The sequence below is a fragment of the Fusarium graminearum genome, chromosome 1 (assembly GCF_000240135.3).
Source record: "Fusarium graminearum PH-1 chromosome 1, whole genome shotgun sequence".
Taxonomy (NCBI): domain Eukaryota; kingdom Fungi; phylum Ascomycota; class Sordariomycetes; order Hypocreales; family Nectriaceae; genus Fusarium; species Fusarium graminearum.
Window position 1 is genome coordinate 5,751,977 of NC_026474.1, and position 25,807 is coordinate 5,777,783.

Below are 25,807 nucleotides of genomic sequence, written 5' to 3' on the forward strand. Positions count from 1 at the left end.
TGAGATACATGCGACTGAATTACAATAGTTCTGCAGTAGTGAACTACTGATTGATGAACAGCGTGAAAGAAGTGAAAGAGAACGTATAGCGGAAATCTGAACATCAATTGGTGGACTCTTTGAGCAGAAGCATCGTCCTGAAGAACCTATTTCAGCGCGCCTGGTGCACCAAGTGCAGTAGAACCGGATAAATTCCATGTGAGAAAGGCTCTGACTGGCTGATCTGAAAATAACTGAGGTGAAGTTGTGTTTCCCCATTGTGTGATCAAGCCGACAAGATAATGAGGCATAGGTGTAGCGTTTGCCACCCTGTCCGAAAAACAATATTAAAGAGCTCTTTAATGCAAATGCCTGGTGAGAAGTGAAAGACGTTGTTATTGGACAAATATTGCATTTAATCTCTATCTAAACGAAGGGTTTTATCGACACGTCATTCATTTGTTCCATCATCCTCTCAAGGTGCAAAGTCTCTTGGCTTCAAAGTCAAGATAAGCGGCGTCTTATCCCAAGCCATGAAACATTTCTGATTGGCATGCCAATTCTCCTGGTTTGGTGCCAACTCATAGTCGAATCTGTACAGGATACGACTGACAACGACCCGGATTTCTGCATGAGCCAAGTTCTTGCCAAGACAATCTCTCATGCCAAACCCAAACGGGCGGTATACTGAGCGATTATCGTTGTCATACTTGGGGTTATGCAGAGGGTGAGAGGGCTGGAGCCATCGCTCCGGGATAAACTCATCCGGGTCGGCAAAGTTGTCGGGGTTGTGGAAGGTTCCCCATTGGTAGACCGAAACAACGACCTGTAGTGGTTAGCAATTGCGTTATGGTTGAGGTAATTGTAAGACGACTCACTCCTTTGGGAAGATATTTGCCATCAATCTCGGCGCCGGGGCTAATTCTGGGGGGCGACTCGGCAGCAGGGGGATAAACTCTCAATGCTTCGTCAACGGTGGCGTTGAGGTACTCAAGCTGCTTCGTAGTCTTCATGTTGATCTCACTCTCACTTCTGAATGAAGATCGCACCTCTTCCACAAGTCTCTTGTAAGCCTGTGGGGAGATACCAAGATAGAAGAAGAAGCCTGACAGAGCAGTGGTGGTGGTCTCACTCGACGCTCCAATCAGAACGGGACAGTCGACAAGGATCTCAGTGTCTGAGAGACCACCGCCATCACGGTTGCGCCGCATCAAGAAGCTCATAAAATCACGACGACCTGGGGTTGGCTGCTCCCCAAGCTTCATGCGCTGCATGGCGTGATGGAACGTCATGTTTCGCTGATCAGCCTCACGCTGGATCTGCTCCTTGCCAGTGAAGAGAAAGTTGACAATGGGTTTGGTGATGGGGTAGTGCGTGACGAAGCGATTCACGGCATTACCCTTGACAGCTCTGAAGAAGTTGGCTACCCATGGGTGGTATTCCTGCTTGTCGAGGCAATCAAAGGGCGAGGAAAAGACCAGCTCGCCTGCAATGTCAAAGAGGAGAAAGTTGATCCAGTCAACGATGTTGATGGGCTTTCCGATCTTGGCTTGCTCACTGAGACGCTGGAGAAGCATGTCGGTGTAAGGCTGGATAACGATTTCCTGCTCAACAAGGGCTTGATCGTTGAATGCAGACCAAAACTGGCGCCTGTGGCGTCGATGGTTGACCTGGTTGGCACCAAGGATACTCAAGCCATCGCCAGGGAAAATGTACTCAGGATACTTGGGGAACTCATCTTCCTTGCCTCTCATTGCATAGACTTGGAACCATCCAATACTTCCATCAACGGCAAGACGGTTTGGACCAATGCGAACAATAGGGCCATACTTGCGATGTAAACTCGAGACTCTCCAAATCCATGTACCTGAGATGTTACTCATGTATCGCTCAGGGACGTTGGATATGGCGAGCCATTTGGGACCGGGGAAGATGGCGAGAGGATGGAACCAAATGCGGTAGATGGATATGGCCACAAGAGATGTGACCAGCTTTGCTACTGTTAGTAGTTGACTCAACTACCCATAATCAGATTGAACTTACAAGGCCTGTGCTGATAATAGCAAGGGGCAAGAGCTTCTCATGATCGAACTTGAGGGAGAAGCTCGGTAGTTCCATGGTGTGATAGGAAAGTGTCATTGCTGCCGAGACAGCTTGAGATTGTTGTTGTTGAGTATATGCTACTCTTTCGGCTCGTTTAGTCTGTATTTATGCACTCTGTTTCCGGCCAGTTCCGTGAGTGCCCTGTTTGTCGACAAGTCTTTCCAGTATTTTCGTAGACCAACAGATTAGGAATCCTCTTGTAATTCCTGCACCCATTTCCCCTTTCATCCTGATGATGTATTTCCCCCTCAAGGCTCAAATCCTTCTTGAAGGTTACAAGGGTATGTTGCAAAGGCTCCGCACCGTTGGAACCACCCCCTACCCACATGCAAGCGGGATCATGTTCCTTGTCTCGGGATCAATTACTAGCTTCCTATCCTAGTCAAGGATTGAAGGATCAAAATCAGGGCGGGAGAAATTCCCCGGCCGGCATTGAGATAGTTTTGGCGTGTATTTAGAGATGCATGTCAGATATGAGACGAGTTAGATAGTTTTGAAGATCATCTCTCCAGCCATCTGCTATGACTGTTGCATGGACTGATGTTATCGAGGTAAGCGGGGATAAGGAGCTTCCAAGTGTTCAAATGAGGATATATCATTCGATTTTCGGACAATCTGATCCTTCTCGCCAATGCTAAGGCTGGGAAAAGAAATGTATTCCAATGAAAAGATTGGAAATATTATGTCTTTGCGTATGTGGCTTGCTCCTTTTCCTTCACTACCACCTCGGCATTTATCGCCTCGAATTGTAATCCATTGCCGTGAATACGTCACTACTAATTAGGATTGTGTGATTCGAGATAACAATACGTAGCTTCTTGATCTTTCAACTAACCCGTACGGTACTACGCGGCAAGCTATCGGTCAGTAGTTGGCTCCTTCGTATCAGTTGTTTGGTTGTAATCACTACTCCGGCTACTGGGTAGCAGAAAGGTTGACCGGCTAAGCTTAGGGTACAAAAATAAAGAGCCTAAAGACTATGGTCTTAATTTCATGAGCTGAACTACTAATTTCGTCCCTTATGTGCTCAGCAGCCGATGCTTCTGATACCCTGAGGTCTGGGCAACGTAAAAATGACCAACAACAAGCAACACCAATATCAGTATGGATGACTGAATACACGTCGGTAGAAATTTCAAGACGCATAGGAAGAAATTTATGTTAAGTATCATTTCATACATATGGACAAGATTGACCATGTATAATTTAAAAGATATTGCTGGTAATTGGTCAAAACAAGCATAGAGATCGAAATGCAGCATTTGATGAAATGAGCTTAAGGATTTTCAATCAATATTCATTTCAAAGGCAGCTAAGTCGCAAACAGATATCTAAAAATATATTTTACACAACTCTCCAGAAGGTGCCCTTGGCAAAGCTTCCAATTGCACTCAGCAGCGCCGTAAACAATCCAACGAACCACATGATGATGCTGCTCGTACCAACCATAGTCATGGGAACGATCGTCATAACAAAGGCGCCTAAGAATCATTAGTATTCCATTCATCATGAAGCAGGTAAAAGTCTTACCAAATAAGCCCTCGCGCCTGGTGATAGTCTCCCAAAGTTCACCACCAAGAACGTCCACAGCGCCATCCCACTGATAAGGTCCAACCACGCGGAACTTGGTGTTGAATTGAGCACCAGTCAACCACAAAACAGGCAGACGCCACCAGAGACCGGGATGCTTAGCACCTGCGTTCCAACCAACTCGGACGCCGTCCCAGAAGCTGGGAACAGCATCCATATCAAGAGCTAGCTGGTAGGCATAAGACTCGTGGTGAACACCATAGTCGATACGCTTGTGACCATGGAGCTTGAAGTGATACTCCTCCCTAGAGCTGAGAGACTTGGCAACCTCAGGCTTGATGAGAGTCATGAGCCAAAGCTGGGCTTGAAGCTCTGCAAGTGGAGGAATGGCACCGTAGCCAGGTCGGATGAAGCCGATAAAGCCAACAGTGGGATCGTTGTGACGCCAGATACAGCGTACATCCGCATCAGAGCATGTTGGGTAATCTTCACCATTCTTATTGGCTTCGTCAAAGAAGCCAAACTCCTGACGGTAACCCGTAGCGTAGACAATCATGTCCGGCTTCACAGGGCCGAGGGTCTTCATGCGTTCTGCTTCAGGGCGACCGTTCTCTTTGAAATGCATGATGCCTTTGTCATCGATATGAGTTGGCCAAGGAGCCAAGTCGATGTACTTGTTGCCTGGCACCTCCTTGACAGGAATCGTGACGATTGCACGGCGGATGCGCTCTACAAGACCTGGGTTGGTAGGTCGATATGGCTCACTGATGTAGTGAAGGCATCTCCAAACAGCCTTATTGAAAAAACCTGTGCCTGGTCAGCTATTTGCCTCGTGCTCATCTGCAGTCAAGTTAACTTACTCTGAGATGTATGGAATCGGTCAGCATCAAGACCTCCGATCCACTGGTCGACTCCGGCGGTAGTACCAGAACAAAGCCAGTTAGCCAACTTGATGTTGATGTCTTGGAATCTCCACGTGAAAAGACGATCTCTCAAGAAGGGTGGCAAGTAAGAGTCAAGCAGAGGAGCTTGCCAACTGACATCGATGGGCAGCTCCTGAGCGTTGGGGTTAGGCTTGTTGCCCAAGATGGGAAACAAGATAGGGTTGGGGATTTTCTATGCCCTTTGTTAGTTTTGATTTTGTTTTAATATTCAGAGTTGTCTCACCTTTGGTGCTCCAAGGAAACCCTGTCTGTGGCAAAGGACAACACGCTTTGTAGGTGATGTAACAGCAAGATGGGCAATGTCCATACCCGTCTCACCAGTACCAAGAACGACAACTTGGCTGCCCTGAGGAAACTCATCTCTCTTCTTGAACTGGGAAGAGTGCTTGACAATCTTCACCTTGTCGATGCCAGGAACATCAGGGATATTGGGTGTAACATGAAGGCCGCTGCAGACAGCGACAGCATCACATTCCCAAGTCTTGTCAATGCCGTCAGGTCCACGGTAATGAACGATGTGACCACCGGCCTGACCTCTCCTGATGGAGGTGACAGGCGTTGAGAGCGAGATCTCGGGCCAGAGGTTGAAGTGGTCTGCGTACTCTTTCAAGTATCGAATAAACCTGTCAGCGCTCAGAAAGTCTGGATCTTCAAGGTCGGCACGCCAGTCAGAGAAGCATGTGAGATACTTGGAAGACACAAGCTGAATTACCAAGTTAGCGGGAATACTATGACGCCCATGGCTTTGTTCTCACCTCTGCATCCTCATAGGTACGCTTTGTAAAAGTTCCACCAACTTCGTCTTCACGCTCAAAGAGACGGACATCGATGGGGTCAACGTCAAAGAACTTGGTAGCCTCTTTGAGGTACTTGAGCGTAACAAGACCTCCAGGTCCAGCGCCAACGACAGCAACACGCATGATGAAAATGGGTAGACAAAAAGTGAGGGAGAAGTTGAGATGACTCGTGATGGGTAACAAAGGCGAATGAGACTGGAGAGGATATAGCTACATATCGCAACATATACAAATGCTACAGTTCATAAACAGTCTCTCAAAATCAAGCATCCGGTGGCGAGCAAGGTTACACTTCCCATGTAAGGCGAGGGCGTTATCGAATCCTTCAAAGGATCAGCTTGGTTACTGGAGATACTCCCCTTGGCGTGGGACGTAAGATTCCCCACGTCGTACAGAAGATCCTTGCTCAATTACCGCCCGGAACTTTCACGCCTTAGGAACGGCGGCAAAGCAATGAGAAAGTTATCGCAAGGTCTGAAATCCTTCGGGGAACATGATGACGCAGCAAGTAAGCGGAGCTCCGCAATCATATTTCATGATGTGTTTCCAGTTTGAGAATGCCGGGTATAAATGATGTGAAGGAAGAGTTCCACTTGTTGTCTACCAAACCTTCACAACAAGACCGAGATAGTTTTCCTACTTTGTCGAAGTCCAAAAATACTACCTTCATCTTTTTATTATGTCTCAAAGCGGCCCTAAGATTATCTTTGGCACTGCCTCAATTGGCTACGGCTCTCTTGCTGAGGAAGATGCTGTCAAACAGTTCCTTCAGATAGCCTCAGACAACGGTGTCAAGCAACTTGACACCGCTGCGAGCTATCCCACTGAGGAAGCCATGGGCCAGACTGAGGTTCTCCTCGGAAAGGTCAAGTCCAGTGAGCAAGACTGGGCCATTGATACTAGAGTTGCCATTACCCGTAACCTCTTGGGTGCTTTGGCACCTGAGGCTATCGAGAAGAGCTTGAACACAAGTCTTGAGCGTCTTCATCAAGATTCAGTCAACATTCTTTCAGCTCATATGCCTGATCCTGGAACTTCTCTTGAGGATCAGGCAAGAGGTTTCGATGAGCAGTTCCGCAAGGGCAAGTTCAAGAAGGTAAGAGTCCACCATCTCAACCATCGCAAATCATAACTGACCTGAACCACAGTTGGGTCTTTGCAACTGGCCTCTCAGCATGATTGAGAAGTACATCGAGATCTGCGATGCAAAGGGCTATGTCAAGCCCTCAGTTGCGCAGTACATGTACAACTACATCTGGCGCGGAACAGGAACCAAGATTCTCGAGTTCCTCCGCAAGAACAACATTGCTCTGCACGCCTACAGTCCCCTCGCAGGAGGTTTCCTCACTGGAAAGGCTACGAGTGGCGACACAGCTGGCACACGCTACGGCGAGCCAACCCACCCCCTCACCATCTACAAGTTCATCTACGACAAGGAGCCCTTCCACAAGGCTGTCAAGGATTTGTATGGTCTTATCAAGGATGGTGAGGTTGAGAGCACTTCTGACGTAGCCATTCGATGGCTTTTCTACCATTCCAAGCTTGAGTCTCAGGATGCTATTATCTTGGGAGGATCAAAGGTTGAGCACTTTGAGAAGAATGTTGCGGCTGTTAAGAAGGGACCTTTGCCTGAGGCAGTGTTGAAGGCTCTTGAGGGTTTGGAGGTCAGTGAAGCTGGTATGGGTGATGGAAACGTGTTTGGTTCAGTTTTTGAACAGTAGATTGTTCTTAGTTCCCTGTGGTAGAATTGAAATCTAAGTCTTGTCCGAATTGATACATTTTATCCCAAATCACTCGTTTAAGCCAGTCTTATTGATCACACAATGGTCTCTGTGCTTGTACATATTGGTGGACGCATCATGGCGAGACAGGCGAAAGATTAATGAATAACTTAGAAACGATAGATATTGATTACAAGCACGTACAAGCAGAACCGTTTATATGAACATGGACATGTCCCTGTTTACAATGAATGATGGTCTAGGCCTTAGCGTCACATAAAACAAAGAACAAACTGGAATCATGAAAAAATAAACATTTTAATTAATACTAATAGACACCAGTCTAAAGAATTCCTTTCCCTTTCTAAACCCATTTCTATTTTCATTTCCCAATTACTTGATTTAACCACGCTGGACAATATCGATAATCTTCTCGACGATCGAGGGATCAGACAAAGTAGAAATATCTCCAAGCTGATCCTGCTCACCCATGACAATCTTTCTCAAAACACGTCGCATGATCTTTCCAGATCGTGTCTTGGGCAGATCAGGCACAACAAAGATCTTCTTGGGCGCAGCAAAGGGTCCGATGCTGTTGCGGACCTGCAGTCTCAACTCGGCGTGCACTTCGGTCTCCCTGGAGCGGAAAGCTTCCTTGAGGCAAACAAAGGCAATGACGGATTGGCCTGTGACTTCGTCCGCGACACCAACAACGGCGGATTCGGCGACGGCAGCGTGTTCGACCATTGCGGCTTCGATTTCGGCGGTAGAGAGACGGTGACCGCTGACGTTGATTACATCGTCGACACGGCCGCGGATCCAGTAGAAACCATCGTCATCACGGGCAGCTCCATCACCAGTGAACTAAAATATCGTTAGCATTTTTTCTCTTTTTCACCAAGACAGTGACTTACGTAGTATCCAGGGTAAACCTTGAGGTAGGTCTCCTCGAATCTTTGGTGGTCACCGTAGACTGTGCGAGCCATGCTAGGCCATGAAGACTTGAAAGCGAGAACGCCCTCGACTCCGTTTCCGTGGAGCTCGACACCAGAGACGGGGTCAATCAGAACAGTGTCGATACCGAAGAAGGGCAAGCACGCGGATCCAGGCTTGGTAGGTGTGACACCGGCGAGGGGAGTAACGACATGAGAACCAGTCTCAGTCTGCCAGTAAGTGTCAACAATGTGACAATTGCCCTTTCCGATAATGTCGTAGTACCACTTCCAAATCTCAGGAGCAATAGGTTCGCCAACTGAACCCAAAACACGAAGGCTGTTGGTGTCGTGATCAACAGGGTCAGAGCCAGCTCGCTTCAGCAGACGGAGAGCAGTAGGAGCAACGTAAAAGTGTGTGATACGATGGTTGGCGATAATGTCCCAAAATCGAGAAGCGTTGGGGAAAGTGGGTGTTCCTTCGAAAACAACGGTGGAAACACCTAGGAGGAGAGGCGCGTACACAACATAGGTGTGGCCTGTGATCCAACCGACATCGCCAGCGCAAAAGTATCGGTCCTGGTCGTGAATGTCGAAAACGTACTTGCCTGTGGCAGCAGCTCCGACAAGGTAACCACCGGTTGTGTGCAAGACACCCTTGGGCTTGCCGGTTGACCCAGAGGTGTAGAGGAGGAACAGAGGGTCCTCGGCGTCCATGGCCTCGGGGGCGATGTAGCTGGGCCACTTGGCGACTTGTTCGTGCCACCAGTGATCCCGTCCCTCGACCCAAGCGACATCAGCGCCTGTTCGTTTGAAAACAAGAGTTTGAACACCCTCGAGAGTTGACAAGGCCTCGTCGACAATCTTCTTGATACCAATCGTTCTGCCACCTCGCTGGCTCTCGTCAGTGGTGATGACAACCTTGCTCTTGGCGTTCTCAACGCGATCTCTCAAAGAACCAGCTGAAAATCCAGCAAAAACAACAGAGTGAACAGCGCCGATACGGGTACAGGCAAGAATGGCGACCAGAGCCTCGGGAATCATGGGCATGTAGATAGCGACGGTGTCGCCCTTTTTCACGCCTAGATCCTTGAGGGCCCAAGAAACCTTGCTGACCTGCTTGAGGAGCTCTCCGTAAGTGATGGACTGGCCATTGGTGCCGTCGTCGGTCTCGTGAATGATAGCGACCTTGTTGGGGTCCTTGAGCGCATGGCGGTCCACGCAGTTGAAAGAAGCGTTTAGCTTTCCGCCGAGAAACCACGAAGGGTTGCCCTCGATGAGAGATCCGCTCTTGACGGTGTGGAAATCACGCTCCCATGTGAGAAGTTCGCGGGCGAGGTTTCCCCAAAAAGCATCGGGCTCTGTTACGGAGAGCTGGTGCATTTGCTGGTACTCCTCCAGACCTGAGGTGCGAAAGTTAGTATATGGCCCTCCAAATTTTTATGTCTGGGGTGATTGAAACGTACTGCCGATATGAGGCTTGCTGGGGTGGCCTGAATTTTACAGTCAGTAAGCATTTCACAATTGGAAACGTTTGTGATTCAACGCACGAGCAAGCATGTTGTCGGGATAGTCTAGATACAAAGTCAGTTCAATTGATCAAAGATAAGCAAATTTTTATAGGGGGTGGGTAATGTAACATACACAAGTCTTGTACATTTCCGCTGGTAGCGGATTCTGTTGGTAAGTTTTGTCGCATGATTAGGTAGGTATATGGTTGGTTTGGTATAAAGAAAGAAAGAAAGAAAAAGGCTGGGAATAAGCAGAAGGAGGGAAAAAAAGGGTTTTGTACAAGTGTCTCGGTAGTGCGAAACTTGGGGGAGTAATATTTGTTTATGATCGCAAAGAAAAGAGGCTGAAAGATGGGTAAAAAAGGGGGCCGTGAAGTGTTTATGTCAGCAGGGAATAGAGGGTCAAGGATATCCCTGCTGAAAGTATGGGTACCAGCGATTATGACGCGGGCCGTTCGTTCGTCGGTTTCTGGTGATGGATGGGATTTTTTGGAATGAAAAGTGGTTTAGGCTGCCAATCAGAAGGTGAGGCTGCAGATCAACAAAAGCCGCGTTGGTTGAGTTTGTGTTTGCTTAGTACTCTGATGGTGGTGATTGTACTACTACGCCACGGGTCAAGGGAGTGATTGTTTGGTGGCTTATTAAATATTACTCTGCAGTAAGACATGTGTGTATCGTGTCACAAATATATACTCTCCTTGCTGTGTAATAGCCTAATTAATTGTTTTCTTAAATTAGGCCAGACACTCTACTTGTTTCTGCCACCGTCTGTCGGCCGTCAAGTCAGGCCTAACGACCGTCAGACAGTGGCCTTGGCGATCATTCCACTTATTCCCCCTTGCGGAAATAGCAGCCACTGTCTGCAGGTTCGTTAATGCACCGCCAGCTTGGTCTACTCTATTTCTGTTTTCTGACAGACCAGGCCTCGTACAGGGCATGCCTTGGCACGTGAGAGTACCGACCAGAACAGTGCAAGGCTTGTGATAGTGAATAAGCCTGAATAATCCATGCGACACAGCAAATGGTCAGAGCTTTGTTATCGTCTAGGGTATTTTGTCTAATGTCTCTAGACCAGGTTTTGTTGGGAGTCGTCTCCCAACAAAGGCACAAGTTGAGCCGAGTCCACTGAAGAGAAAAAATCGGAAATTGGTCAGGTGACTCGCAGCACCAAGAGTCTCGTGATAATCTCACCTTTCGATGGCTGTGAACATCACCTGCGAGTCAGAACCATCACGGCTTCCGAGGTTAGACGTTTTTTAAAGTCATTTATTATTGCCACATGTCAATCGCCACGATCATCGTAAATGACACGCACAACATCCGTTCTCCCGAATGATCTGAGTCTGGGCTTGAGTCATTCAATGATAACAATTGTTCATGGAAATAAATGAAACAAATTTGGAAATTAACAGAGCCAGACTGAGATAAAGTCAAGAATAACAATGAGAGACTCTCATAAAGTATGAAACACCTTTATTGTTCTGACTATTAATTTGCAATGAAATGTCTTCTGTTGAGTTGCTCATCCGCACATACCCTATTCCGGTTTTCTACCATATACAACGCGCTGTCGGTAGAACGGATGAAACTTTCCTGAACGAACCTCCTTTCTCAATTGCGCACAGTAAAGCACAACATCCTCTCTCGACCATCCAAGAGCCACGTTAGCCATGTACATGACATATCCCTCGTAGTCCTGCTCAAGAGCAGCTTGACCAAACTGGCCGACTTCTCTACACCGATCGTCTTTTGCCCAGCCTCCAATAGGTGCCTGAACAGCCATCAATACTAGAAGAGAAACGATAACAATACATCACATACCTTGTAGTCCCAAACTTTCACATCAACAAACCCAGCTTCCTTCATGCCCTGAATTTGCAAATCTTTATCGATAATCTCAAAAGTGCGATTGAGTTTCTTGCCGCCTTCGATAAAGAACTTTCCCCATTCGTTCATAGCGCTGCCTTCAGTTACACTGCCGTCATCGCTTTCCATTCTAGGTGAGGCCTCGTGGCTTTCAACCCAGCCGCCGGGTCTGCAGGCTCTGTAAGCTTCTTTGAATAGAGCAGGCCAGTCGCTGATGCTTCCATAAAGATAACGCATGTGAACAAAATCGAAAAAGTCTGGCTGAAACGTCCATTCTTGAGTGCAATCTTCGATCTCACTATTCATGTTAGATTGTGACATCAATGACAATTTGGTAACTCACAACTTCAGGTTGGGAGGGATCCAGTCTGGTTGGATTGGAGAAATGTCGGTTCCTATAACCTCAGCGTTGGGATATTCATCAGCAAAGTCACTGCAGGCTAGTCAGTGAATCCCTCAAACAATAATTTGGACAGTATTACATTGCCCAGGTTCCTGTTCAACGATTAGCATATTTCACAAGACAGCATAACATCCGATGCTCACCAGTTCCTGTCCCAACATCCAGTACCGTCTGTGTTCGTTTTAGCCATACATCATCATGCCTGAGAATACTGCACGTACCTGAATGTCATCTTTCAATGGCGCCAAGTGAAGCTTGCCGTCCAGCGACAGACACAATAAATGATGCCTTTTCCAAGTTAGCCAATATCCCTTCCACAACATGATCTGACTTACACTATGTCCATAGATGCATTGTGGTGCTCATCATTTGGCGACCTACAAGCGATTAGCCCCCATCACTAATCTGCAGAGACTCCCTACCAGTACTGGGCGTTTCCTCGCTCAGAGTGATATGTCCTCCCATTGATCGTCCGGTAGTGAAGGATACTTGACGATATTGACTCGGTCGAGCTTGCAATGTCAGCGCCAACAGCCGAATCTGCATCGTCGACTTCCAACACGTCCTATACAGTTTTAGAGAGATACTGAACCAATTTTGGATTTGACTTACTCCGCCTGTCAGACTGGCCCAGTGTTCAGGATTGTGGAAGTCTCCGGCTGGTGAAGTCGGTGCGTCGGCAGGGGTCTCTCCTGTCGTAGTTGCAGGTGGTCCAGAGGCAGTTGATGGATGTGCGGCCACTTCCGGAGAATCACCCGCTTCAGCACTGCGTTCCACCATTTTATCAGTCTTGTGCCAGATGTATTGAAAAAATAGATTGAGAATCTAACATCGATAAATGACAGTTGGAGTGGTATTTAACAACTCAAACACGTCACATTGGTATGGTCAAAGCCCTGCATTTGCAACCCCGCCTTGTTAGTTCGGCAGTGGTTTCTGATTATTTCCATCGTTTCATAGGCCTGAGACTGATTGATTGTGGTTCCTGCAGTGAAGATCAGATCAGTTTGATGTAAACTGTTGGTTGCTTGCCACGTCACTCCGTCTGTTCGCATGCGGGATTTCTGAAGATCGTCTACTGCTATTTCATATTGCATATACGGTTACAAAGCTACAGTAGGTACTGACAGTTACTCAAATCTTGCAAATGATACTTCTAGGTCAACCCGTGTGTCTCGTAGAATTATATCGAGAGGCTGTTATCAAGGTGATGGCCGCGGCAACATGTGCCTGAATCTTGGTTGCTGATTTTGTGATTTTTCATCAAGACAAATAAAATAACCCGAAAGAAGTAAAGCCATAGCCCGAATACAGGTTATTTATTAACCACTCCAAAAATCGCAGCTCAAAACCATCAACATTCACAATCTTGACCCAGTTTTCTTTCAACATTGATTAGTGTCAGTGTGCTACTTCACTCTCATTCAGACCGTCATATCCATTCATTCACTCCATCCTTCTCTATTCCTAATTACGCCAACTCCAGCTCTTCACCATGTCTTCTTCTATCCTTCATCAACCACCTACCCCCAAAAGAGGCGGCTAATCGCGCTACATTCCGCTATAAAATTCCGAGTTATAACTACTGAATATGTGCGTAAAGCCTCTTTCTTTAGAACAATCGGGGCTTATAGAAGGGGTCTGCTCTGTCTCGCAGTTCTCTCGCTGGAGCCTTTGCGGATCGCCTGTCGTCGACGCTGTCCTTCTACTTGGGGTCGGGTTTGGTTCAGCAGGTCAGCTTCTTGTGTATAGAACATACTAATCGTAGAAAGGTCAGTCGGTTTGCATCACACTCCGAAAGCTGTTGCGAGGCTCCAGGACGACAACACGTCGAAGCGGCAACATCCCTCCCTCCCCCGATAGAGCGAACGGAGTAGCAAGAAGCGTGCTCGTCAAGGCAGCGATTTCGAACGCGACAACGATGTTGCCCATGGTACTGGTTAGCTGGTTAGCCGCCCTACCACCTGTGAGGAGTTCTTTATGTCCTTTACTAATTGATATAGCTCAGCATACCTTGACAAGTGTCATTATCTCATCCCTCCCCGCATGCCGCCGCGCCCGAGCATATCCTTTAGTATTGTCCCTCGAGGCTACGACCAGCATCCGCCGGCGTCACCCTTCGTCGACTCAAACACCAGTGGAACGGACACATGAATGCTCCAGTTGCGTGGCGCCAAAGCTGCTCGGCGAGTCGGTCGTCAGTGAATAGCTTAGGTCGCTGGTGACACCCACCGGATAAGGTGCTTGCAATGGCCTGGCTCCTCACGAGAGTCATCGCAACCAGTGCACAAGTTTACACTTGCCAAGAGAAGATCCAACAACAACCTGAATACGCTACAAGGGAGAAGCAAAGTTAGTAGAGTTATGTGGCAAGAAAAATCATTACCTCATCGTTGAGGATGTGTTGCTAATAGGTAACAGAGATCAGAGCCAAGGGCGACCAGAGACAGGGACAGAGACTTTAGCAGAACCACATAGAACGCGCGCCTTGTTCAATCAAAGTCAACAATGTCAGATGTCCATAACCCGAAAAACCCAGTCAATTCATCTCGATGTGTGCAAATGATACTCTTAGGCTCGGCTTTTCATTTGGTAGAATTATATGCTGTCATTGGGATGATGGCTATGGCGCATGGGTTCGCATTTATGTTTTTGGATTGTAGGAAGAACGTTTGCTCTGATATATAAAAATGATTTCAGAACTAGTCAGTTGGAGGTTCTAAAGAAGCATGATTCTAGCTGTAGAACCAACATTCGCATGCAATATAGCTATAACTCAAGATACAATAGCTTAATACTCTAGTGGTTTTATGAGGAAATAGCAAAGAAAGAACAGAGCCAATCAGATGTTATGTTAAGCCTGTTTTAAGCAAGACTGGTGCAGGTAACATCAATTCTAACTACTTACTCAAGGCGCGGCTAGACGCGACAGTCCACGGGCTACCCTAGTCCAGTAGTATCTATATATAGAATATAGCGCGTAGAGTGTGAATCGTAGTGACATCTTTGGGGACAAGAGGTCAAATCACTGTGTTAGTGATCAGATATCTGGTGTAAATTGTCAGAATATGGAAATCCATCGTAATGATAACTGCCGAAACCCAAATACTTTTTTAAGTTTATTTCGGATATTTCGGTAACATCCCAACACCACGGACGTTACTACTTACGTGGAGTCTTTGCTTGTGATTCTAGCAATAGAAGCGCCAAGGCAACTAGAGACAGAGAGAGAGAGAGACATCGCCAGAACACGTAGAGTCGCGGGCCTTGTTCAATGAGAACAACAATGTCACATCTCCACAACCCGAAAGACCGAGACAACTCATCTCGATGCGTGCAAATGATGAGCCTTTATCAGTCTCTTTTGTGTATGAATTCATTTCTCCCGTTACCATCTGCCGACGACGAGTGCTAGCTCCAACACGGTCATTACGTCTGTAACCAACACTCCTCGCCTCAGTTACTCGGTAAAGTGGTGTACATGAATAATTCTGACAGGTTTTATGTATCAAAGCCTGTTTTGCACTTCACTTTTGTGCATACAAGTCGTATTTGCCGTGTTTACTTGCCGAAGGCTGGTGGATCACTTTCCCCAAACTACCCCAGAACAGACTCTGGGGGGCGAGACCGAAGCCGAGATATCAAGGCCTGGTCTAAGTCAAAGTGTTATAAGAACAAAGGTCAGCAGCATGTATTAAAAAATGAAGTAGACTCGAATAACTCTTTCAACAATCTCTTTTTCTGTATCTTGCCAATTTTTATTGTGCCTTCAACATGCACGGTGGCTTGATTGAGACTCTTCTAAGTGTCCTCGCCCAGCATTGGGTGCTGGCACTTACAACAGTAACTTTTGCGTGGCTCGTGAGAAACAGATTTCATCATGGCCTGAATAAATATCCTGGACCTTTTCTGGCTTCCATTACAGATTGGTGGAGGTTCTTTGATGTTTACGGACAAAAATCTGAAGCTACTCTGAGAAAACTCCATGCCAAGCACGGTGATATTGTTAGATTGGGACCCAATAATCTCTCCTTTTCGGATCCTTCGGTTCTTAAACAGATCTATGGTCTCAGCAAGGGCTATGTCAAGGTATGTTACCGTCCCACAGATCATCGGGCTGTGCTAACTCTTTGTAGTCCGACTTTTACATCGTTCAACAATCCGTTGTCCAAGGTCACCGTCTAGCATCTCTCTTCAGCACAACAGATAATGACTTTCACTCCCAATTCCGCCGCAGTGTCAACGCTGCCTTTTCCATGAGCGCCCTCGTTCAATACGAACCCTTTGTCGATAACACCACCAAGCTCTTCCTCGACCAGACAGAAAAGCTCTTTGCCAAAAAGTCCGAGGTCTGCGACTTTACACAATGGCTGCAGTTCTATGCCTTTGATGTCATTGGCGAAATCACTTATAGCAAGCGCCACGGCTTCATTGAGAAGAATGAGGATGTCGAGGGTATCGTGGCTTACCTGTCCAAGCTGTTCCTCTATGTTGCACCTATTGGACAGATTCCTTTCCTTGATCTGTTGTTCCTCAAGAACCCTATCTACCTCAAGCTTTCTCAGTGGGGTCTGTTTGACTCGACTTTCCCTGTTGCCAAGTTTGCCCGTGCTCGAATGGCCGAGCGTCTTATTCCTGAGCTCCACGCTAGCGATGGGTTGCCTACCAGCAACATCAAGAAACAGCCCCTTGGCCAGGATTTGCTCTCCAAGTTCATCGCTGCTCGTGAGGCCCGTCCTGATTTCATGACCGATACTCTTGTTCAGACCATGGCTGTCTCTATGGCTTTCGCTGGCTCAGAAACAACCGCCATCTCTCTGTCATCTGTCTTTTACTACTTGCTTCGAAACCCTGCTTGCTACGAGAAGCTCAAGAAGGAGCTTGACGACGCTGCCAAGGCTGGTGTTTTCTCAGACTACGAGACTGGCCTTGTCACATTCACCGAGGCTCAGAAGTTCCCTTACCTCCACGCCTGTGTCCAAGAAGCTTTCCGTGTGCACCCTGCCCCTGGTCTACCTCTAGAACGCATCGTACCTCCCCAAGGCGCCGAGATCAACGGCGAGTTTATCAAGGGGGGTACCGTTGTCGGTGTCTCAGCCTGGCTGATTCACCACCGACAAGAGATCTTTGGTCCTGATACAGATGCATACCGTCCTGAGCGCTGGCTGCCTGATCCCAAGCTCAACCCCGAAGACGAGGATAAGCGAATCAAGAAGATGACCGGTATGATGTTCCAGTTTGGTATGGGCAGCCGAACATGTATCGGCAAGAACATTAGTCTGTTGGAGATTTACAAGGTCGTGCCGAGTCTGCTGAGAAGATTCGAGGTAAGCTTTACCAATATTTTACTTGATTGTGATATCTTGCTAACATGATTTAGATCAGCTTTGATGACCCTACCAAAGAGTGGAAGACTATTAACGCCTGGTTTATCAAGCAAACCGACTTTAATGTGAGATTCACAAAGAGGGAACTGGTTCAGCCAGAGTTCTCAGAAAAGTAATTCTAGACTTTATAATAAATAGAATATTCTTTACGCATTTACCTAAGCGATGTCGCTGCTCTTGATGATAGTTCCAAAAGCATCGCCAATCTCACTCAAAGCAACCTTGACCAACTGATCAGCATCAACGCCGGGGATGTTTCGGTCACCGACGGCGTCTTCGGGGATCAAAACATCAAAGCCACGCTCTGCAGCTTGACGCGCGGTAGTCGAGACACAAACATGGGCCTATTCTACGATTAGCTTGAGTCACATCCATGACTCTCAATGACTTACCATGTATCCAGTCAGAACAACCTTCTTCTTTCCCGTCTTGTCAAGCACCTCCTGCAGATCCGTCTTTGCAAAAGATCCAGGATAGTTCTTCTGGATAATAGCCTCGCCATCCTTGGGCTTAAGCTCATCAAACTCCTGCGCGAGCTTGGTACCGGGTGTGAAGACGGGAGCGCCCTCTGGCGTGGCATGCACGACATGCACAATGCTTCCATTGGCGGCTCTGTATTTTTCCAGAAGCGCGGCGATCACCTTGCGCGACTCGGCGACGTTGGTGACTTGGAGTTTACCCTCGGCATATTCGTTCTGAGCATCAATGATGATGAGAACGCTGTCGGTGGGACTAGCGCTGGAGGGCTGGACGCCGATGAGTTCGCGGAATGATGTAGCCGATGCCATTGTGTGTTAAGGTGTGTGTGTGTATTGTTTTAAAAATAAATTTGTCAGTGGTGATGGGAGACTTTATAGCAGTCGTTGCTGAGGTCAACGATGAAACCCCCCACTACTGTCCCATCTTGGCAGTTGCTCCGTTACTCATCAATAACGTGGACTAATGGCGATTTCACGTAATTGAGCCGTAAAAAGAAGACCCCTAGGATGATATAGTAGAGTGACCATACCTATTACGCTATTGAAGTGGGACTAATAAGCATGAGTTCCTAACGTTAACCCCAGTCCCAGGTCCCTTGGTCCGAAGCTGTACAAAGACGTCATTGAGTATGGGGATGTTGTTTATTCTAACCAAGAGTGGGCATCGATGCCGGTATTATGGGGCCATCATCGATTTTCTACTGAGCCACCATGGGATGACACGGCAGTTTGACGATACCCAAGCGACTTGTAGTTACAGAGTACATGTCTGGATAGCGTATCGTCTTTGAGCTTCACAAGTCACCATGGTATATGCCAGTCTGAAATTGTGTGTGTGTGTGGTATCGTGGTCTTCAATTTGGTATTGAGGTATTACTATAAAACATTATCATCCTAGACTATCCAGTAGTATATCGTATCCCATTCTTTGTGTTCATTATTGGTACGTCTATGGAGAAAAGGCCCATCCATTGGTGCCATATCCATATGCGCAGACATGTTTAGCCTCCCACTTGAGAAAGTCATCCAAGTCGTGGTCCAGATTGCAACCCATGGGTACAATCTCGGTCTTGACGGGCCCATCCTTGCTATCGATGGGAAGATCAAACGACATCATCGGACTCATAGGGCTGGATACAGAGCTTGCTGTCGAGCTGTCAAAGTCCTCTTGTTGGCTCTCTGCCCACAGCTGCGCTCTTTCGAGATGCTGCGATATAATCTTGGGGCGAAGAGGTGTTGGTGCCCGAAGAGTAGGTATAGGGCTGTCCTTGCTTGGTCGGAGAATTGTGACGGGTTCTATTATCGGTATTTGTTTTGGCTTGAGTGCATCGGCGAGCGCCTCAAAGGCCTTGTCTGTTTTAATTGCTACACATGGCGTGCAGTCTGCGGAGGCAATGAATGTATGCCTGTGTGCAGAGGGTGTGACGGTGGTAACGGGAAGGCTGGGTAAGGCCGAATGCCTTTGTTGGTGGCGTGTTACGCGAGAGAGGTTGGTTGTTTGGAGTTTGAGGGGCGATCGGCGTAATTTAGGTGAGTTGTTTGAAGGGCCGACTTTCTCAATTGGGCTTGCATCAAATGAAGATGTGAAGGAATCATTTGTCTTGATGACTGTGAGGAATTCGCCTTTTTCTTCGTAGCTGTTGGGGTGGAGGACAGATGCGGAATGGCTTTGGTGGTCTAGCGAGGGAGAGAAGGACATGGAATCGCGGACGTCGTGAACTCCAACACTTTGGATGAGAATAGGACGAGACCGAACAATTCCGTCCGACTTTGTTGGTTGTGACCATGCTTGTAGTGAGTTTGTTGGCGATAGTGTTTCGATGTGGATGTCGGGACTTTCGGCAGGGGAGCAGGGTTCGCTTTCGATGTCAGATTCGGACGCAGACTCAATCTCGGACTCGACATCGGAAATGTGTCCCTGCTGAGCTCTAATCCGCTGCTCCCAAAAGTCGAATCCATTGAATCTCTTGACCATTTTAGGTACTGTCATGACTGATAAAGCATGATGTAGAAAAATAAATAAATAAAAGAGCAAGCAAACGTTGAAGAATGAATTGCAGATGAGATGAAACGAGCGTCGGTTATGCGGAAGAGATTATAATAAGACAAGTTGAATCATTCCAGGGCGCACAAGCAAGAAATAGTGAGGTGACATGGTAGTAATTAGACAAAGCAACGCCAATCGCATTCCGTACGCTCGTGACGCATTTCTTCGTATCCCCCATTTCCCCGGCCACGGACTTTATCCTGTTCCCACTAAGAAAGAATAAATAGAGTGCAAATAAACACAAGGTAACGTTGTTTACTCGGAGAATGGGTATGTTGCCAGCGCTAGTTTCAACGTTAGTGGTTTATTTTTGGGTGGTTGGGCCAGCGGAAACATCCACTAACACGAGATAAAAAGGCTGAGCTGGGCTGGGCTGTGCAGAAGCGAGTTGATCGGCCCGGCCGTTGGTCCAGTCGTGAAGAACCAGGTATGTACACTAGACGTAACTTGGCTTAGCGGTCCTTTGTGACATTTCACACGAAGTAACCTAGACTTTGTTGTCTATACGGTGGTGACGATATCTGGCATTACGTAGTTTCTAAAAGGCGGAGGACATACATATATAAATATCCTACTATGTAGCTATCTACAGATAGAAGTTTTGCATGTATCCTGTAATACATCCACAACAGCAGCAATCTCCATCTCACCCAACTAGATCCATCATCTACATGGAAAGCTCATAGGCAAAGGCCGTGGAATCAGTAGGCGGATTAACCGAAATCGTCAACTAAAATCAAACAGTCAGTTTATGAACATTGTTTCAATCACTGTTTCAAGAACTTTTTACCTTGTCAGACGAATATGTAACAACTGCTGTCCCAACATCAACGGGGTTGCCCATCTTTCCCTTTGGCCCAGCCCAGTCGAACCGAAGAGTTCGAACCTTGACTGTCCCCTGTTTGGGAAATCCTACAGCGCTTAATCCGTTAACAGTAATGTCGTATGCTGCCTTGATGGTCCTGGTGCCGGCTAGAATCTTGACAGTCTTGCCATCCTTGGTAGCGAATACGTCAAACTTCTTATCCGCCGCAGCTACCGTCGAGACCCTTTCGCCTGTCATAGCAGCGTAGTACTTGTAAACCTGCCATTCGCCATTGGGATAGTAGGTGCCAGTTGAAGTGCCAGTAGTGCTGTAGACCAGATTACCCATCCAGTTATGCAATTCAGATCCGCTAGCCCAGTTTGCACGCAGGCCTCTGATATTGTAGCGCTCCAACTGAGCGAGGTAATAGACTGAGTTGGCTGGGTTCTGTTCCTTGAGAGTGGCATACTCATTGACGTCAACTGGCTTCATAGGCACTCCGAATCGCCCCCGCAATGTAGCAAAATCCGGGATGGTCAGGTCGGGCTCACGCGACCCAGTTCCAATCTGATGCCAGGAAAAACGATCAGGTACCGTCCCGTTGCCGGCGACAGATTCCACCCAAGTCGACCATTTGCTGTTTCTCAGGTTTGGAGAATCTGCCATGGATGGACCACTGAGAACTGCGCCAGGAAGCTCTTTCCTGTAGATTCCGTATGTTAGCCTGGGTTCACCCTGCTGCAAAGCAAAATCAAACAAAGAATAACCACTTGCCTGATGAGTTTGGTGGCCCGATTGTAGTAGTCTAGATACTGAGGCCATGGGCGGTTCCAAAAGGGCGTTTCATCAGGCTCGTTCCAAACATCAATCACAAGTCCTTGAAGCATATTATTGGCCTTCAGGTCAGATATGAGCTGCTTCCAGAACACTTCCATCTCAGTAAAGTTTCCATTATCTCCGGGAAAAGGAGACGCCGAGCTCTGTCCGCCGTCCGCACCCCAAAGATCATGGGGCAGCAAGATGAAATCAGCGTTATACTTGCGCGTGGTGAGATAGTTGGAAAGAGTTGATTGGAAACGGCCTTGATATCCTTTGAAGCCTCCAGTGGCCCAACCAGGAGCTGGGATCTGCGCACCACCACCACGGTTTGCGTTAAACTTGATGTCGGTTACCAGGTTATCTGGGATCGCGTTATCTGCGTGGGTCCCATTGTCAGGAAAGCCGTAGATGAAGCCGGAACCAAGAGCCTGAGGCTTTCCGATTCCTTGGGCTAGGTTGACAGTTGCTGTGCCTTGGGCCTGTGAGGCAACATAGGGTACAAAGGACAATGCCGCAATGGCAGTAAGAGAGTTAGGGTACATGTCAAGAGATAGATCGAATTGATGAGGTAAGACCGCCAGTTAGGATGAATAAACTTTGACTTGCTGGTGACTTGCCGATCACTCAACCTGGTGCGAAGGAACACTTTAATATAGTTTGTCAACACTTGATACTCTTGCCTTTATTCAATTCCATCCCAATTGAATATGGACTGACTTTCCCCACCGGACGCAGATCCCCCACCGGTATCATCGGCATCAGCTGGGTTGTTTCCATGGTTGACTTCCATACCAGGTTTGCGCGCCTATCATAAACCCTGACCCCGGACTTGTGATCATACGATATGCCGGTCCCTGGTAAATAGGAGTTAACGTTTATACGGATACCCGCTACCGCTTCCGAAATGGCTAAATCAGGCACGGCGTTCCCCAGATTTGATAGTTACCCCATCGGTCGATATAATTATCACCTCGTCCGGTGGTTCTGGATGTCATTGACGACAAGGGGCATCGCGACTAGGCGTAGCTTGTTGGTGACTATGGATGTCAGAAAAGAAGGGGAACATGGATGCGTATCCAACAAGGTTTGGCAATTTAAATTCCTCAGCCCTGAGCTCGACATGAAAACTCAATTTTGATTGACTGTTGGCAGTAGCGTATCACTACCTATTAGCTAATGATGGGGCGGGCATCGATCAACACCCAACGTCTCTAAACTATAAACAGCACATTCCCTACCGACGGCTGGAGATCCAAGGGTTGATCTCAAGGTGTATTGGTCTTAATTGTGAAGTGAGACATTGCGGAACACTATCTGTGTAGGTGTCAAGTTACTCGGTGGTTATTGGGTCAATACACTTGGTTCCGAAATACATGGCGACCCGACAGACTAACAGTGAGCGTAATGTCCAATCTTGCACTCGCGGCTCAAGTTCCAATATGCAAATAATGACCAGAAATAGAATATGTCAAGGGAAGTTTCTTGTTGGCTCTTAAAACATACCACATGAATGAAGCTGAACCAACTGTCTCACAATCAAGACAAAGTGTCCCTCCATGCCCCAATACTAAAGCTTGTCTGCCCTTGTTATCGCACTTCTCACGCAAGGGATGATGTGCGGCTGTACACATTCAATCAACCCCTGCATAACTTCATTCCAATATTCACCGCCACAAGGGAGGAACTCATCCCTAATCATTATGTTGAATTTGTTAAATCTGGATATTCTCGACTGAACCCAGAAACTGATCTTTTCTCTCACACATCCGCCAAGATGGCAGCTCCTCCTCAAAGACCAACGCATGATTCCAGGCTGGCATTCAGATTGTGGATGGTAGTTTCCGGTACTGTCGTCGTACTATTACTTTTGTCTTCTTATTATACCGGTATTCTGAGGACACCTTTAGATTACGCCGAGTCCAAAGCAGGTGACTTTTGCCGCAAGTAAGTATAAAGAAAAAAGATTGACTGGACGCACACTAAACATCTTTTGAAATAGAGCATCGGACAGCACAGAAAACGCAAAACCTCGGAATTGTCAAGACCCTTATCGCCGACCTGGCTACCTCATCGTCCCACCGGAACAGAAGGATTACCAACAGACTCAGTGGATGCCTTTTACCAACAAGTTTCTAGACTCCCATCCACCATCTGCAGCATACCCCCCCAAGCAGAAAGAACTTATCTTCAACGATACTCAAGTCCCAGAAGAGTTCCTCGAAGGACCAGAAATACCAAAGCAATGGATGCAGATAGCTGTCGCAGAGCACAAACGTCGAGTCAAAGCCTTAAACAACCCGCATGCAACCGTCGACGACTATGCTTCTATGAAAAATGCCGGTGGTCTTGGATGGCTCTGGGGACGCCGAATCGTGGAATTCGGCGACTCTGTTGATAGATACGAAGCCAAGTATACCTGCAGGGAGTTCGACAACGAGATGTATTTCCCCAAGGTGCATCCTATTGAGAAGGTCCCCAAGGGCATCTGCGAGATCCCAACTTTCAACCTGACCTTTGTGGTGTTCCACTCCGCTGGTGGTTTCACGTACAGGCCCGACTGGTTTTGGTACAAGGAGATGAGGATCATTCCCTTTGAGGAACGCTGGAAGACAGTATGGAAACCCCACGAGGAACCTATTCAGGGACCAAACGGCCGGCCCGACCTACTTCTATGGCAGAATGGTCTCTGGGACCAGCGTGGATTCCAGGTCGGAGGCAAAAAGCATCATGAACCCAATACAACCGTGGGTATCTGGAGCCGAAAGCTGGTGTGGGAAGAACTGAACTTTTTTACATCTCGCCTCAGGACGTATGTGCAGATGCTCGTCGACGAGTTTCCGGGCACTCCCATGATGTTCAGAACCTTGACCTACCACCAGCACACAGGCATGTCGGACGCTATGATGCCCGAGATGGATCGCGTCGGAAGAGCCATGGCAGCCAAGTATGGACACGAGGTGTTTGAATGGGCTCGTATTATTCAACTGCTCGGGAAACACTGGGCAGATCGCACGCATCCTGCTGAAGGAGCAATGAGCTGGCTGTGGGGAAACATGGTCTTGGAGTATCTTGCGAGAGCTTCTGGGGCAGGAACGAATGCTGGTGGTGAAAAGAGATATCCATACTTTGAGGGATGGGATGCTTGTCATGAAGAGCGTTTATCTCAGGGTGGCTTTTGATTGATTTTAACTTCAATGTTTGGATGATATATATTGGGGTTCACTTTGGAATGTAGACCGGTACGGAGACTGGGTTAGTTCATAGTCTGCAATTTGAGTTGTGTAAAAGTATGTTATGAGTTTGTGAATACGACTAAGAGATTGAAACATCAGTATCAAGAGAACATTCATTCTTCCAAATCAACAGTTTTGATTTCTGGTATAACGATGGATCTCAATAGTATACTTTTGGGCCAAATGATATTTGCATTGAACTGTTCATATGACTAACATTCATCACGTATCCAGCCGGCATATACAATTCATCTTGAGTGAGTCCCGTTATGGCAATCTATAACATATCAGACTAGACGGTCAATGATATCAATACAATCTCCAATATGCAAGCTATCAACAGCTACTCCTTAGCCATCGCCTTCTTCACATCTTACCACTCAGAAATGTCAGCCCGAAGAGCAGACATTGTAGCATCAATCACGCGTTGGATTCTACGAGAGAGAGATCTGCGATACGAGACCTCTAATTCACCATAATCATCCTTACGCATTTGCGCGCGAAGTTCACGCTGCAGCTCCGCGATGTCTTTCTTGTTTACACCCCGATTTCCTAAGTCACTCAGTAAGTCGATGAATGCTTCGGTGTGCTCGATCTGATCCGGGATTTCAAGATATTTGGGGGGGGGGGGGGGGGAGGGGGCGGCTTATCTTAGCATCCGAGGCGCGCGGCTCGGGTTTTGAGATACGCCATGTGCTCTTTGGCTTTGGCAGGTTCTGCAACACTTAACTCCAAGAAAAGTCTAGTCAATGCATCATGAACTTGGTCTGCCATGTTGATGGATGGTTGAAGCCAAAGCCTCTACTGCAGTGCTTAAACTGAGTGCTTTTTGATAGGAGGTAGTGACAACTAGCGGAAGTGTCCCGAACACGTACTGCAAGTAATATGGTAGGAGAGCCTTTTCGTATTCGTGATTTGCGATAGAGAATGAGATGAGTTGCTCTGGTTGTAGAATCAAGTAAGGTACTGTGGAAGACTTATGAAATCGAGGTTGGTAACGAATTTCGAATTGAAAATGTTGCTTAAATACGACGGACAGTCTTTTAGTGAATGTGCATATTCATTATTGCCATTCTAAATCAGCTTTTAGCGGGTCTTCCTTTGCACCTGGCAGGTCAAACGGTTCCAATGACTTGCGGATAACATTCTGATAAAGTACTTCGGTCAAATTTCACGATACTTCAATGGTTGAAAGGTTACCTAATGGAAGGTGTCTCCCTGGTACCCTTGACAGTTTTTATATATCAAATA

At 47.3% G+C, this 25,807-nt stretch overlaps 10 protein-coding genes across 10 annotated transcripts; 3 read left to right on the plus strand and 7 right to left on the minus strand.

The window, feature by feature from the left end:
* Positions 1-454: 454 nt before the first annotated feature.
* FGSG_01740 (uncharacterized protein) lies at positions 455-2,097 on the minus strand (the record flags this gene model as incomplete). The annotated part of the gene is made up of 3 exons (XM_011319273.1): positions 455-805; positions 858-1,970; positions 2,023-2,097. The coding sequence occupies 3 exons, from the start codon at positions 2,095-2,097 to the stop codon at positions 455-457; spliced, it is 1,539 nt and encodes a 512-aa protein (XP_011317575.1).
* A 1,329-nt stretch (positions 2,098-3,426) lies between these two features.
* Positions 3,427-5,476, minus strand: FGSG_01741 (uncharacterized protein; the record flags this gene model as incomplete). The annotated part of the gene is made up of 5 exons (XM_011319274.1): positions 3,427-3,563; positions 3,613-4,419; positions 4,473-4,728; positions 4,780-5,259; positions 5,312-5,476. 5 exons carry the CDS (start codon positions 5,474-5,476, stop codon positions 3,427-3,429), a joined length of 1,845 nt encoding a protein of 614 aa, XP_011317576.1.
* A 556-nt stretch (positions 5,477-6,032) lies between these two features.
* FGSG_01742 (uncharacterized protein) lies at positions 6,033-7,074 on the plus strand (the record flags this gene model as incomplete). Its single annotated transcript, XM_011319275.1, has 2 exons — positions 6,033-6,449; positions 6,502-7,074. The coding sequence occupies 2 exons, from the start codon at positions 6,033-6,035 to the stop codon at positions 7,072-7,074; spliced, it is 990 nt and encodes a 329-aa protein (XP_011317577.1).
* Positions 7,075-7,372: 298 nt separating this feature from the next.
* Positions 7,373-9,705, minus strand: FGSG_01743 (acetyl-coenzyme A synthetase; the record flags this gene model as incomplete). Its single annotated transcript, XM_011319276.1, has 5 exons — positions 7,373-7,938; positions 7,989-9,409; positions 9,473-9,499; positions 9,557-9,580; positions 9,651-9,705. 5 exons carry the CDS (start codon positions 9,703-9,705, stop codon positions 7,477-7,479), a joined length of 1,989 nt encoding a protein of 662 aa, XP_011317578.1. The 3' UTR covers positions 7,373-7,476.
* Positions 9,706-11,054: 1,349 nt separating this feature from the next.
* Positions 11,055-12,566, minus strand: FGSG_01744 (uncharacterized protein; the record flags this gene model as incomplete). The annotated part of the gene is made up of 9 exons (XM_011319277.1): positions 11,055-11,288; positions 11,339-11,681; positions 11,727-11,816; positions 11,866-11,878; positions 11,930-11,957; positions 12,008-12,074; positions 12,122-12,163; positions 12,209-12,351; positions 12,399-12,566. The coding sequence occupies 9 exons, from the start codon at positions 12,564-12,566 to the stop codon at positions 11,055-11,057; spliced, it is 1,128 nt and encodes a 375-aa protein (XP_011317579.1).
* Positions 12,567-15,560: 2,994 nt separating this feature from the next.
* Positions 15,561-17,289, plus strand: FGSG_01745 (uncharacterized protein; the record flags this gene model as incomplete). Its single annotated transcript, XM_011319278.1, has 3 exons — positions 15,561-15,875; positions 15,923-17,113; positions 17,167-17,289. 3 exons carry the CDS (start codon positions 15,561-15,563, stop codon positions 17,287-17,289), a joined length of 1,629 nt encoding a protein of 542 aa, XP_011317580.1.
* On the minus strand, positions 17,275-17,972 carry FGSG_01746 (uncharacterized protein). Its single transcript, XM_011319279.1, has 2 exons — positions 17,566-17,972; positions 17,275-17,517 (listed from the first exon to the last, which is right to left on the minus strand). Exons 1-2 carry the CDS (start codon positions 17,959-17,961, stop codon positions 17,332-17,334), a joined length of 582 nt encoding a protein of 193 aa, XP_011317581.1. The 5' UTR covers positions 17,962-17,972; the 3' UTR covers positions 17,275-17,331.
* Positions 17,973-18,601: 629 nt separating this feature from the next.
* FGSG_01747 (uncharacterized protein) lies at positions 18,602-19,627 on the minus strand (the record flags this gene model as incomplete). The annotated part of the gene is made up of 1 exon (XM_011319280.1): positions 18,602-19,627. One exon carries the CDS (start codon positions 19,625-19,627, stop codon positions 18,602-18,604), a length of 1,026 nt encoding a protein of 341 aa, XP_011317582.1.
* A 739-nt stretch (positions 19,628-20,366) lies between these two features.
* Positions 20,367-21,865, minus strand: FGSG_01748 (uncharacterized protein; the record flags this gene model as incomplete). Its single annotated transcript, XM_011319281.1, has 3 exons — positions 20,367-20,429; positions 20,490-21,207; positions 21,318-21,865. The coding sequence occupies 3 exons, from the start codon at positions 21,863-21,865 to the stop codon at positions 20,367-20,369; spliced, it is 1,329 nt and encodes a 442-aa protein (XP_011317583.1).
* A 1,232-nt stretch (positions 21,866-23,097) lies between these two features.
* On the plus strand, positions 23,098-24,502 carry FGSG_01749 (uncharacterized protein; the record flags this gene model as incomplete). The annotated part of the gene is made up of 2 exons (XM_011319282.1): positions 23,098-23,267; positions 23,323-24,502. The coding sequence occupies 2 exons, from the start codon at positions 23,098-23,100 to the stop codon at positions 24,500-24,502; spliced, it is 1,350 nt and encodes a 449-aa protein (XP_011317584.1).
* Positions 24,503-25,807: the final 1,305 nt, after the last annotated feature.

Excerpts from the sequence above, each read along its gene's own strand:
- FGSG_01746 (XM_011319279.1), bottom strand. The coding sequence starts at position 17,961 with ATGGCATCGGCTACATCATTCCGCGAACTCATCGGCGTCCAGCCCTCC. Across the intron at positions 17,518-17,565 it reads TTGTTCTGACTGGATACATG|GCCCATGTTTGTGTCTCGAC; the intron begins GTAAGTCATTGA and ends ATCGTAGAATAG.